The 14,076-nt window shown below is 41.2% G+C and overlaps 1 protein-coding gene across 2 annotated transcripts; it reads right to left on the minus strand.

Moving 5' to 3' along the window:
• Positions 1–240: 240 nt before the first annotated feature.
• LOC113537512 (uro-adherence factor A) lies at positions 241–13,733 on the minus strand. Of its 2 annotated transcripts, none has more exons than XM_053230089.1 (8): positions 13,588–13,733; positions 13,427–13,522; positions 12,613–12,998; positions 10,004–11,239; positions 4,190–4,381; positions 3,307–3,460; positions 2,148–2,395; positions 241–1,339 (listed from the first exon to the last, which is right to left on the minus strand). In XM_053230089.1, exons 3-8 carry the CDS (start codon positions 12,868–12,870, stop codon positions 1,130–1,132), a joined length of 2,298 nt encoding a protein of 765 aa, XP_053086064.1. In that variant the 5' UTR covers positions 12,871–12,998; positions 13,427–13,522; positions 13,588–13,733; the 3' UTR covers positions 241–1,129. The 2 variants fall into 2 exon arrangements, with proteins under 2 accessions (XP_053086064.1, XP_053086065.1); XM_053230090.1 differs by having other exon boundaries at positions 12,613–13,002.
• Positions 13,734–14,076: the final 343 nt, after the last annotated feature.

The following is a 14,076-nucleotide window of genomic DNA, read 5'->3' on the forward strand; positions in this document are numbered from 1 at the left end:
TGTCATTAGGCAGCCATTTTGAAAACAGTAAACGCTAACAAACTGTTTAACCCAGGTCATTTGCTAGGTTTAGGTTTAAGGACATTTGGTACAAGCTAAAGCTAATATTATTAAAATCCCAGCATTGTCCAAGTGAAAAAAAAAAAAAAAAGAAAAAGATTTTCATTTAAACTCACCTAAGAAAACTGTTTAGCGGGAATTTTTCAGATTCTAGCGACGTTTGCATGTACAAATGTAATATTCTTTTTTTTTTTTTTTTTTTGCAAATTTTAAAATTATAATTTCATTATTATAAGAATGTTTAACCTGAATCATTATGAATCATTTATGACCATAGACGGAACTTACGCTGAGGATGCTGGGATTGGGGTTGAATATTATATTCAATATTTTAAACATCCTATACTTTTTATAAATGGAGCCTGTTTAAAATATTGACTATAATATTTAGCAGCAGAAACCGATCCAATGCTTTCTAAACGTATCAGTTTATTCCTAGATGTCTGTAATAAAATGTCTCCTCATGGATCCGGACAGCTATCAAGGCTCGAGTGAGTTCTTTTCCCACTTTTCATATTTTTACCTAAAACTCTAAACGCACACGTGAACAAGGAAACTAAGAGAAGGACAAGACAATTTTGTTTTGAATTTTAAATTAATACATGCTGGTTAAAACTCTCTCTCTCTCTCTCTCTCTCTCTCTCTCATATAATGTGTTTATATTTCATTGTCAGTCATGTGACACCGGTAAAGAGCTGGATTTCACGCTCACTACTACATCCTGTCAGATTTGCGTTTTCATTCACATTTCTTCACCTTCAGTTTCCAACCTCAGCCCTTTACTTTCATTTCTTCACCTTCACTCATTCACCTTTCCTCTTCCTCTTTCTCAAGCCCCCAGCTGGTCATCTATTACTGTCTCTCTTTTTACTTTTCCTGGCCTTTATGAGTGGTGTAACCGCAGTGGCATGGTGGCGTGGGTAGTCTTCATTTTTCCTGAGATGTAGCTATTTGTAGAAGCTTGGAGGCCAGCAGGTGTGAAAACAGAAAGCTGAAAAAGTGGTTGTCTTGTTTCCCTTTTCCTCGTCCCAGGGTCCAGGTTCTGTTAGATCTCTTTGGACCGAACAGCTCAGAAGTTGCTGAAGATCTCGTATTTCTTGTTCCAGGCCATAGGGGGCGCTCTCTTGTTAGCCTTCTTCAGCCTGACCTTCTGCCTGGCCTCGGCCGCCGTGGGGCTCAGGTGCAGGCCGCTCGCCCACAGCGGGTCCAAATCCTTCACCGCCTTTCCCTCCTGCACTCCGGGGGCGCTGTTACACTTACGCTGCTCTGACTCCAACACCTGAGAAGGAAAACGAAGCTCTTCACACAGCTGTTTCTTAAGGTAATAGTTTATACTGCAAAAAAATGACATAATATCTTGAATATAGTCAAGTTAATCAAGAAGATTTCAATAAATCAAGTATATTTTACTCCGTTTTACAAATTTCAAGCTTGAAATAGTCTTGTTTTGCTGGCAGATCATTTTTCCCCCCCAGATTTTAAGAATTTATTTCTAGAAAGAAGCAATGTTTATATTATTATATTGATTATATTAGATTTAAAATAATCTCATAATAAGAAATTTGAGATAGATTCACCCAGATTCAAGATATTTTCACTTGCTAAGATACCCACACACACACACATATATATATATATATATATATATATATATATATATATATATATATATATATATATATATATATATATGTGTGTGTGTGTGGGTATCTTAGCAAGTGAAAATATCTTGATATCTTATATATATATATATATATATATATATATATATATATATATATATATATATATATACATATATATATATAGCAGTGTAAAAACAGCTTAAAACAATTGCTTTATTGTGGAATAGAAATAATTATATTAAAAATAATAACAATTTTTTAAATAAAAAAAATAATATTATTGTACTGTTTAGTTTTCTATTTAGTTTTCTATCTACTTTTATACTTTATAATACATTTAATTCCTGCTATATCCATTTCCTTTACGCAGTATAATTACTTGGATGTTTTTCACAGTTTCTCGGTTTGGCTGGTAAACTTCCTGTGGTTTGCACACACACACACACACACACACACACACACCTTGTTGCTGGTGTCAGAGCTGCTCAGCTCCACACTCATCTCTGAAGTGATGGACCTGGAGGAGGAGGAGCTTCCGCGACTCTGGTGCTTCAGAGAGCCGTTTCTGGTTGGTGGATCCGTCACAGTGAGGTTTGTGATTGGCAGTTGGTTCAGCGAGCCGTTGGGGGTTTTGGAAGGAGACCCAGAGCTGTCTGTGATTGGACAGGTTGAGGTTGGACTCTCTATGAGTGGACCGTCCACACAGTCCTCTGTTGAAGAGAAGAAGAATGAAACGCTGATTACAAGCTCTTCAGGTTTGTATACATCAGATGTTACTATTTTTAAGTTATTTTCTGATATTGTGAAATTTTGGTGGGCGGGATTTAGTTTAGACCACGCCTACTGACCAGAGTTTAAACAAATTGAGGATTTGGAAAAGTTTTGCTCATTTATTATAACTGTATTATATGAAAATAGCAAACTAGTTGTCCTTTTATTTAGCTACTTTTATTTAGCTAGGCCCCTCCCCCTTACGGACATCTCAACCAGCTACCATTATATGAATGTTGCTATGGTTACATATCACTGTATTATCTTTTAATTATACGAATAATTCCTGTTGTTAATCCATGCTGGTCATTGTTCTTATTTTAGTTCAGCAGAGTGATTAGTTAAACATTAATTCAGACCATGGTTGCCATGGTTACGTAGTATAAAGAACATTAATTTGTAATGTTTGTACGTGATTCTAGACCTCTGTTTGAAAGTAAGAATTTAACAAAGCAGTTTTTTTGGAAAAAAGCTTAAGATCAAAACTACTAAAAAGATAAGAAATACTATATATAATATTTTGACCTAACTAATGGGTTTGAATTTTGATATGGAGATCATTTCCTGTCTAAAATCATTCTCTTTGAAAGTAACATCAAGAATTCTCATTCAATTTAAATGATTTTTGTAAATATGTAACTTGGCTTGTAGGACAAATTTTGTGCCAACTGTGTTTCATGGATACGCGATTCATAAATGTACATCCTTGACAGAAAAATAGCCTCCATGTGCTGACCGCAAAATTAACTATGAAATTAAACACTGGGCACTAAAAGGTTAATTACACTGATCAGACACGGACAGGTTGGATTTCCGCTTGTGTAACTGAAGCGTTGATGCTGGACCGTACCATTAAGGTGCGCTGTAGTCGGTGTGATGCCGAGTTTCTGAAACAGAGCATCCGTTTCCGGATCCACCACCAACAGCTTGGTCTGTCCTCTTCCACTTCGGATTATCTCCACCACCTCCGAGTGCCTCAGACCCTCAATGCTTCTGCCGTTCACCTGAACACACACACACACACACACACACAGACAGTCTAACCACCAGGAGGCGCACAAAGCCCTGCCATTCCCACTTCCTGTTCAGCGTTCACTTCCTTGTCATGCTCATCACACAGGAGCAGCTGGGAAGATAAGTGCTTTAGACCAGCCTGAAATCACGACACTTTTCTAGTCCTGATCAGATGGTCCTGGTTTCTCCGAGTGACGATGAGAAGATTTAGACGTCACCTCATCTCACGTCTTTCCTACCATCCTGAATGTTTCGGTCACATGGCCAACGATCAGAAGGATGAATGGATTATGGATTTATTTATTTATTAAACGACACAACGTGTGCAAGTGCGCAGAAATAATTAACGTAGATCGTCTTTATGTGTTTAGCAAATCCAGAGACTAGCTAGAGACTGCAGATATGATCTTGCTCTGGGTATCCGTGTTTTTCCGAGCCGAGGCACTGGAAAGATTTAGATTTCAGGATACACTCACTATGCTGGCACTGCTGACATTTCTACATCTGAGTTTTTTTTCCAAAATGGTAGGTTTCCAAAAAAAAGAGAGAGATTGAAAGAAAAACCCTTCCAGTTTAAGCCACATCCACATCGGATACGGATACAGATAGTGTCATTCATTGTGTTACACCTCTGCCCTGTTCTTTATCCCTCTCTGATCCCACGCTCCAACCTTCCCCTTCTCTCTCCTGTTTACTCGGGGTTCGTTTGTGCTGATCACCTGGATGAGCCTGTCTCCGGGCTGTAGTCCAGCTCTCTGCGCGGGTGAATCAGGGTCGACCGAGCGGATGAACTGACCCACACGCCGCTTATCACAGTGCAGGTTAAAGCCGAAACCCTGCTTATCCTTCACTATGTGACACAGCCGCGGCCTCAGGTCACGCGCCTTCATGTCCTCTGTTCCTGACATCTCCTATAACACACACACACGTGCGCACACACACACACACAGAAACAAACAATAGGCAGTTATTTCACTCTGCATGTTTCTCATTTTGGAGAATATAGCCCGATATCAGATAACTTTATTATTATTAATAATCTATTACTGACAAAACTAAGGTGCAGTAAAGAAGGCGTGGCCTTTGTATGTGCCTGTCTTAGTAAAGGAGGCGTGGTCTCTGTGTGTGTCAGTCTCAGTAAAGGAGGCGTGGCCTCTGTGTGTGTCAGTCTCAGTAAAGGAGGCGTGGCCTCTGTGTGTGTCAGTGTCAGTAAAGGAGGCGTGGCCTCTGTGCGTGTCAGTGTCAGTAAAGGAGGCGTGGCCTCTGTGTGTGTCAGTGTCAGTAAAGGAGGCGTGGCCTCTGTGTGTGTCAGTCTCAGTAAAGGAGGCGTGGCCTCTGTGTGTGTCAGTGTCAGTAAAGGAGGCGTGGCCTCTGTGCGTGTCAGTGTCAGTAAAGGAGGCGTGGCCTCTGTGTGTGTCAGTGTCAGTAAAGGAGGCGTGGCCTCTGTGTGTGTCAGTGTCAGTAAAGGAGGCGTGGCCTCTGTGTGTGTCAGTGTCAGTAAAGGAGGCGTGGCCTCTGTGTGTGTCAGTCTCAGTAAAGGAGGCGTGGCCTCTGTGCGTGTCAGTGTCAGTAAAGGAGGCGTGGCCTCTGTGTGTGTCAGTGTCAGTAAAGGAGGCGTGGCTCTCTGTCTGTTATTTGAGTTCAGAGATTTGAGTTTGGGAATTTATAGACTGTAGATACTTTTATTTCCCCGCCCTCTTTAGAGACATTCTAATGTCATTTTGAAGTAGAATGGAGTAAAAGCGCCAGAGTGGTTCACGTGGTTGTGTGTATATGTGTGTGTGTGTGTGTGTGTCTGTATTCTTATATTCTTTCCCTAAAGAAAGAAGTTAAACACACCCTGTACAGGACATTCTCTAAGACACGATGTCACTTCCTGTCCTCAAACAATACAGGGGTGGGAACAATTTTAATCCCATGGGGCACAAACACACACACACACACACACACACACACACACACATACAAACAAAGAAAGGAACAGGAGGACGGTGCCTCGGATGTGTGTATGGAGTCATGAGGACTGAAAAGAGAGTAATCTAATCTCTGAAGGTTTTAAAACTACAAACGTCCCAAACGTCCCAATCTCACAAACACACACACAAACACACACAAAATACATCTCCTCCTGACACTTCTGGGAAAAAACCGCAAGAAACCAAACACCAGAGCACACACTTGAGAAACACGGAGCAGGAAAATGAATATCAGGAACATGTCATTCACTAATCTGTAGCCCTGAGGCATGTGGCGTGAGGTTTAACACTCATTAGACGTTGTTGGAGTTAGTAATGTTCCTGTAAATGAATAATTTATTAATAAAATACTACTCGGAATGTGCTATCTGATTTTCCATGACACAAAATAATAAACATGAAGTGGCTGTAGTTTATATTAAAATGTGTCAATATCAAGATAATCAAATTGAGCTTAAGCTCCGCCCTTCATAGAAAGAAATATTTTATTTGACAAAAAAAACAGAGCGTTATTCCATTAGTCAGCTTTACATTTGTAAAAAAATCTATGCTTGCTATGGGTTCTGCATTATTTACAATAAAACACAGTTAAAGTAGCAAAGCTGTAGAGAAAAAGGAGAAAAAGAGAAAAATAACTGGGGCTCTGTACAAAGAGTATAACGTGTGAGGGATAGAGAGAGAGAAAGATGCAGACAGAGAAATGAGGATGGAGAAAGAGACAGATGTAGAGACAGACAGAGACAGAGGGAAAGAAACGGAGAGAGAAAAAAGAGAGAGGGATAGAGGGAGAGATGCAGAGACAGAGAGAAACAGAGAGTGAGGTGGAGATAGAGAAAGAGATGTAAAGACAGAGAGATGGAGATATAGAGAGACAGAGACAGAGAGAGATAGACAGCTTGAGATAAAGAGAGAGATGGAGTGAGAGAGAATCAGGATAATTCTTTAGTCCATTCTTTAGAGTTATTTCTTTTTCATATTCGTTGGGAGTATTGAGCTACATGAATGAGTGTGTATTGGTGTGTGTGTGTGTGTGTGTGTGTGCGTGTGCTTTGGGGAAATTGCTTCCATTCTTGGCTGCCAGTATTTACTGTAGATGTGAGAAGAACACTTTGGCTGCTGTTTGGGTTTAAAACAATTGAGCAGACTGTGCGACAGCTGGAGAACAGTGTGTGTGTGTGTGTGTGTGTGTGTGTACGGCATGGTTTTTACTTTGTGGGTTTGGCATTCTTGTATTTGTTTCGGTATAAATAAGTGTAAAAACCGTGACTGCAGAGCTGTATTTTGGTTCCTGGTGAACTGCTCTCACGTTCGCGCTCATGCCACAGCAGGATCGTGCGATTGGACGGTGCAGGTATTTCTGCCCTCACAAGGCCAAAATGATCACATAACCACATAATCCTATTATTACAGGAACACTCGATCCTCATCCTCATAAAGAGATAACTTTTCCTTTTTCCGTCTCAGTTTGCTCTGTAAGCCATGAGGGAAACAACACACAATCACTGCAAGTTCACTTTCAGCAGTGAAATAGGACCATAACCAAACACACACACTCACACACACACTCACACACACACACACACACACACACACACACACACACTTTATATTTTCCTTTTTGAGAAGAACTGATGAATTGCTATGCCTCCATCACTGAGAATTACAGACACAGAGAGGCCACGCCTCCATCACTGAGAATTACAGACACAGAGAGGCCACGCCTCCATCACTGAGACTTACAGACATAGATGCCACACCTCCATCACTGAGACTGACACACACAGAGGCCACGCCTCCTTCACTGAGACTTACAGACACAGAGGCCACGCCTCCTTCACTGAGACTGACTCACACAGAGGCCACGCCTCCTTCACTGAGACTTACAGACACAGAGGCCACGCCTCCATCACTGAGAATTACAGACACAGAGAGGCCACGCCTCCTTCACTGAGAATTACAGACACAGAGGCCACGCCTCCTTCACTGAGACTGACACACACAGAGGCCACGCCTCCATCACTGAGACTGACACACACAGAGGCCACGCCTCCTTCACTGAGACTGACACACACAGAGGCCACACCTCCTTTACTGAGAATTACAGACACACAGAGGCCACGCCTCCATCATTGAGACTGACAGACACAGATGCCACGCCTCCTTCACTGAGGCTGACACACACAGAGGCCACACCTCCTTTACTGAGACTTACAGACACAGAGGCCACGCCTCCTTTACTGAGACACATGATGACGAGGAGGTTATGAGTTTAAATCACACAGCTACAGTCTGCTTGACTGTTTTAAACCCAAACAGCAGCCAAAGTTTTCTTCTCACATCTACAGTAAATATTGGCAGCCAAGAATGGAAGAGATTACACCAAAACACACACACACACTCAGGTGTACAGATGTACAGCTGTAGACACATACACACTCATTCACATGGCTCTACATCCCTGACAAAGTCAAAAGCTGAATTTCAATAAATATTGATAATGTTGAAAACATAAATAACAGCTCTAAATTTGTTAACGTTTAAAAAATTAGTCATAAAGTAGTAACTTTAGATAGTTAATTGGGCAAATATCCAACAATTCACTATTGCTTTAAAGGAACTAAGGAAATAGAAACTCCATAAATTGGATAAAAACTGAATGAAAAAGTGAAGAAAATAATTAAAATAAAATAATAACACTATAGCGCTATATGTTTTTTCATTTAAACTTGTTTTCATTTTTAGTTTTTATTGCAATTTAAATTTTTTGTGAGTTTTAAGGAGTTGAGTAAATTGCTAAGTAAATTTGTACTCCTGGCTTTTCCTGTATTTAAATTTCTTCACTAGATTTATAGTGTCAGTGTTTTCCAAGCCTTTTGTTCTGTATATTATATACAGTAATTATCCAGATTATATATATTAATTCATCACTAGTTTATCAACGACGATGTGCTTTTTGCCTTGTGTTTTAAGGAAAATTAAGGTTAAGGTTTTGAAAATATAAATTAAACGTCCTGAATCCACTGACTGTAGAAGAAATCTTTCCCTGCAGTTACACTTCCCATGTTGTGGCTCACGTTCTCTGAATTGTAAAGGCTAAATTTAGTTGTCTGGGAAGTGGACGCTCTCCAGGGTGGGTCGAGGTCTGCTTCCTGGACTTCCTGTTATACACTCTAGTTCACTGGCGTGTTTTGTAATAGAACTAAAAACAATTGACCCTTTCAGAGAGTTAGGATCTAAGTGATGGGGGTCCTTTCTGGGGTTATTGTGACCCGAAATCAATTTTCTTTTCATTCCAGCATCATGTTAACAGATTTAGACTGAATTGACGTAAAGGGACTTCACAAAGCGACCCCACAGCGCTGGTGCTTCCTTAATGCAAACAAGAAGCGTCCTACAAGCATGTGGGGATTTTCTGCAAACCACGATCCTATGAATATGTATTGTCACACATGAGTATAAATTTGATTTGCCAGTTTATAGTTGTATGCAAATACTTGAGAACCCCTGGCCAAATCACATATTTTGTTGATTTTTGAAGTGAAAACAAATAAACACAACCTCTGCAGCAAACTTCACAACACAAACTACCTTGCCCAAACATGATCTGCATGGAAGAGTCATCAGAAGTTAAACATACCTGTGACCTCATCACAAAAGTGAGCGTCAGTTGTATGCAAAACAAGATCGATGTATATGGTCCAGGTACTAAAGGGTGCTACCGTACTCAATTTAGCTCGGGTCCTGGTAAGACTAGAACTCGCACAGCAGCTGCAGAACCTCGTAGCTGATACAAACACGATAAACACACACACATAACTACACACGCAACTACTCAAGTCCTAGAGAGATTTCCTGTTGTGTTGAAGTAGCTTTAAAGATTCCACTTCTGGAAGCTATTTTTATAGCCCGATCAGTAATCTCTTCATTGTTGTACTTTTTTTTTGTTGGACTTCATTGTTTGTGTGTGTGAGTGTGTGTGTGTGTGTGTGTGTAAGAAAGGTACTTTGGTTATAATTCCATTTCACAAGACTATTCCTCAGCCCTTCTGAGAAAAAAAGGCTTACCGGTGATATGTAAACAAGAAGACAAGGCTATTTTCATTTCATTCTTTTAGTATCTTTTCCTGACTCTTATCTCTGATTTCTATCTTGTCCATTTGTTCTCCGTGCCTCTGTGTCTTAGTCCCATGTCTAATTTAGCAAACTAAATTCGCCAAACTGCTTTTAGCCTCATGAATTCCATTAGCAATTTTATTTTTTGCCATGTAGATAAATGGAAAAATGATTAAACGCAAACTCTGAAGTACAATGGGCCAAAGAAGATTCAATATTGAGTCAGAGCTTGTTAAAGAGCTGATGATTTTGAAGATTTGGTGGATGAGTTTGCATATCATGGAGGCTATATAAAAAAACTCATAATTGATTTTATTTAGCATGTGTTGGGTTGCGGGGCAGTCAGGGCTCTATGCACTGGTTCATGTGTAGCTGGGTGTGGAGTAGGGACCTGCTTAGGTTCCTGCCCAGGATTTACTAATCCGTCCCTGACTCATGGTCTTACCTTGTTGTCGGTGGTGACGATGATGTCCTTTACATTGGTCTCGTCTGATTTTTCCCTTATGAAAGAAGTAGTAATGGAGTTGGATGGTGACTGAGTCATGGAGTTGGATGGTAATTGAATAATAGAGTCATAGGGTGACTGAGTATTGGATTTGGATGGTGATTGAGTATTGGATTTGGATGGTGATTGAGTAATGGAGTCATAGGGTGATTGAGTATTGGAATTGGATGGTGATTGAGTAATGGATTTGGATGGTGATTGAGTATTGGAGTTGGATGGTGATTGAGTAATAGAGTCATAGGGTGATTGAGTAATGGATTTGGATGGTGATTGAGTAATGGAGTTGGATGGTGATTGAGTAATGGAGTTGGATTGTGATTGAGTAATGGAGTTGGATGGTGATTGAGTAATGGATTTGGATGGTGATTGAGTAATGGAGTTGGATTGTGATTGAGTAATGGAGTTGGATGGTGATTGAGTAATGGATTTGGATGGTGATTGAGTATTGGAGTTGGATGGTGATTGAGTAATAGAGTCATAGGGTGATTGAGTAATGGATTTGGATGGTGATTGAGTATTGGATTTGGATGGTGATTGAGTAATGGAGTTGGATGGTGATTGAGTAATGGAGTTGGATGGTGATTGAGTAATGGAGTTGGATGGTGATTGAGTAATGGAGTTGGATGGTGATTGAGTAATGGATTTGGATGGTGATTGAGTAATGGAGTCATAGGGTGATTGATTAACGGAGTTGGACAGTGATGGTGTGACAGAGTCACATGGTGATTGATTAATGGAGTTGCGTGATGACTGAGTGATGGAGTCTTCTGGTGATGGAGTGACAGATTTGCCTGGTGAGAGTGGAGTGGAATTTTGTGGTGATGGAATAATGGAGTCACCGGGTAACGGAGCAATGGAGTCAGGTGGTGATGAAGTGGTGGATTTGGGCAGCAGTGACGGTGTAATGGAGTCAGAGAGTGAATGAGTGAAGTCTCGCGGTGATAAAATGATGGAGTCTTGTGGCGATGGAGTGAGGGATTCACGGGACAATGAGGAGAAGCTCAGGGTGGCTGAAGCGAGGGAAGAGGAGGAGGTGCGAGGGGAGAGGAGGCAGCTCATCTCCACGGCCAGGTCCTCGGTGCAGGGCAGAGAGTGGAGGAGCAGAAACTCGTCCGTCTCTCGATCCACCACCAAGAGCCTTGTCCTGTTCTCCACCTCCATGATCTTCTGAACCACCTGGAGGAACAGTGAGAGATGTGTGAGAGAAATGAAGAGACGAGACATCCATGGTGTTAAAAATAGTGGAAAAGAAAATAAATAAAAGGAGAGGAAGGCGATGAAAGAAATGGACAGAATGGAAGAAACAGGATTGCAGGGAAAAAAATCAAAAGAGGGGAGTGACAGGAAAAAGGGAGAAGATGGAGAAGGAATGAAGGAAGAATGAAGGAAGATCAGGGGAACGGAAAAAGACGAGATGAATAACTTCAGGCCAGATGTTGTTAGGTTAAGGAACTTTCTTCACATGACACGGCGTCTCTTTAAAAAACTCCATCACACATTAAGCCTCAGCAGCGAGAATAACTGTTAGTTAATAAACACTTTCTAACAGTTTATAATATAAAACCCAGTTTCCAAACAGCCAGGGGGCAGAAAAAAAGCCATCAGACCGGTTCCTCATGCATAAAACACACGAGCTATATGATTAGCATAACGTTACAACTGTAACTGCACCAGTGCTAACTTCACTCACTTTCTGAGGTGTTGGTCACTATAGCAACTTTACTCTGAGGAGAGGAGAGGAGAGGAGAGAAAAAAAAATGAGAAGAGAAGAGACATAAAAGAAGAGATGAGAAGAGAACAGACAAGAAGAGATGAGAAGAGAACAGACAAGAAGAGATGAGAAGAGAACAGACAAGAAGATGAGAGAAAAAAGATGAGAAGAGAAGAGACAAGAAAAGAAGAGATGAGAAGAGACAAGAAGACAAGAGAAGAGACAAGAAAAGAAGAGATGAGAAGAGAAAGAAAGAAAGAGAAGAGAAGAGAACAGACAAGAAGAGGAGAGAAAATAGAGATGATAAGAGAAAAGACAAGAGATGAGAAGAGAAGAGGAGAGAAAAGAAGAGATGAGAAGAGACAAGAAGACAAGAGATGAGATGAGAAGAGAAGAGAACAGACAAGAAGAGGAGACAAAAAAAGAGATGAGAAGAGAAGAGAAAGGAAGAGAAGAGAAGAGAAGACAAGAAAAGAAGAGCAGAGGAGAGAAGGACATAAGGGAAGAGATACAGACATCCAGGTCAGAAGAAGAGAAAAGAAAAGTAGAGAAGATAAATAAAGAAGAGAAAATAAAAGGAGAAGACAAATAAACAAGGAAAGAGATGAGAAGAAGTAGAGAGAACCATATAATAAGAAGAGAAGAGACATCCAAAGAGAATCTTGAACAAAAAAAACAGAAGAAAAGAAGAGAGAGTAAGTCAGAGCAATGGTGACGGAAGAAACAGAGGATCACAGAGAGAAGAAGCTGAGAAGGAAAACATGGATACAGCAGAAGAAAAGGAGAGGAGAAGAGAGGAGATTGTGTGTTCAGGTTTGGTTAAAGTCGCTGCACTCGCCTGCTGGTGTGAGTCCTTCTCCACGTTTTCTCCGTTCACCTCCACCACGCGGTCCCCGGAGCGAAGTCCTGCCAGCTCTGCAGGAGACCCCGCCTCGATCCTGCGGATGAACTGCGCGCCGCTGCTGCGCTCTCCGTGCAGGTGGAAGCCGTAACCGCGCTCGCCTTTGGTCAGGTAGCACAGGCGGGGGCGCAGATTCCTCTCCTCCATCTCCTTCTGCACACTGTCAGCCTTCATCATCATCATCATCATCGTCATCACCTCCACCTCCGTCTCCACCGCCTTTCCGCTCAGATAATCCACCGGGACATTATTAATGTCCCAACGTCCAACGTCGCCACGGCGCCTCCCAAAAGACCTTTAACCCTGAGCTGCTCAGCTCCGTCCTGTCTCGAGTGTTGGATAAATGCGAAAGGGCAAACTCAGTAAAAGCCGTTTTGCGTTAAAGAAAATGATCAAGAAAAATATATCCAAGGAAAGACGGGAAAAAAAGCTTACAGGATTGTCAGTGTAAAACTAAACTCTTAATAAGCCAAATATTTCCTAATAAAAATAAAAAAAATTCTAATAATATTAAAACACTAGACTATAATATCTATAAATTCAGCTCTCCTTCTGCATCACTCCTTTAAACTCGAGTTTGCAAGATGTGGTTTGTTCTCAATCCTTTTCTCTGGCTCTCTCTCTCTGTGTGTGTGTGTGTGTGTGTGTGTGTGTGTGTTTTTTTTTTTTTTTTTTGGAATAAGCTCCTCTCACAAGACTAGGCTCTGTACCAACTTAAATCAGCAGCAGACCAGAAAAATTGTAAACCCACCAATGCGCATGGGACAGGTGCTTCACCTCCTCCACCTTCCTCCTCCTCCTCCTCCTCCTCCTTCTCTTCTTCTTCCTCCCTCTGTAACTATTTCAGCTAAAAAAAAGAACTAATCAGCCAGCAGTCACTGATTCATATTCAGTCATAAAGTACAACCTTACATTTAAAATGAAGTCAAGAAATCAAAATGAACTGGAGATTCGTTCACAGAAATCGAACGCAGCGCACACGAAGAGAAAAATATTCCAGAGTCCAGAAGCTGTTGAAGGGAAAGCAGGAAACCCGAGCTCAGTGATCCCTGAGGAAGAGAGAGAGAGAGAGAGAGAGAGAGAGAGAGAGAGACAGGATTGGCCAGCGATCTGTTCCCATGATAAGATCTCACAACACATCCAACCGGAACTCTTCCTCTTCCCACTTTCCAAGTGAACGACTCTGGAATGTTCCTTGTTGGATGCAGTTTAGGATGTTGGCTCTACTCTGTAAGATCAAACCTCGGTTTTATATTTTTAACCTCTAAACAACTCATAGCATCCTAAAGCGTTCTTTGGTTTGTCCTATTGGGAGTCCAAAAGCCTAGAACCATTAACTATCCAAAGAACCCACAAAGACCTGTTTTAAAGAGTGTAGCGAGGTTATAATGACATACACCC

Source organism: Pangasianodon hypophthalmus, chromosome 26, assembly GCF_027358585.1.
Source record: "Pangasianodon hypophthalmus isolate fPanHyp1 chromosome 26, fPanHyp1.pri, whole genome shotgun sequence".
NCBI lineage: Eukaryota > Metazoa > Chordata > Actinopteri > Siluriformes > Pangasiidae > Pangasianodon > Pangasianodon hypophthalmus.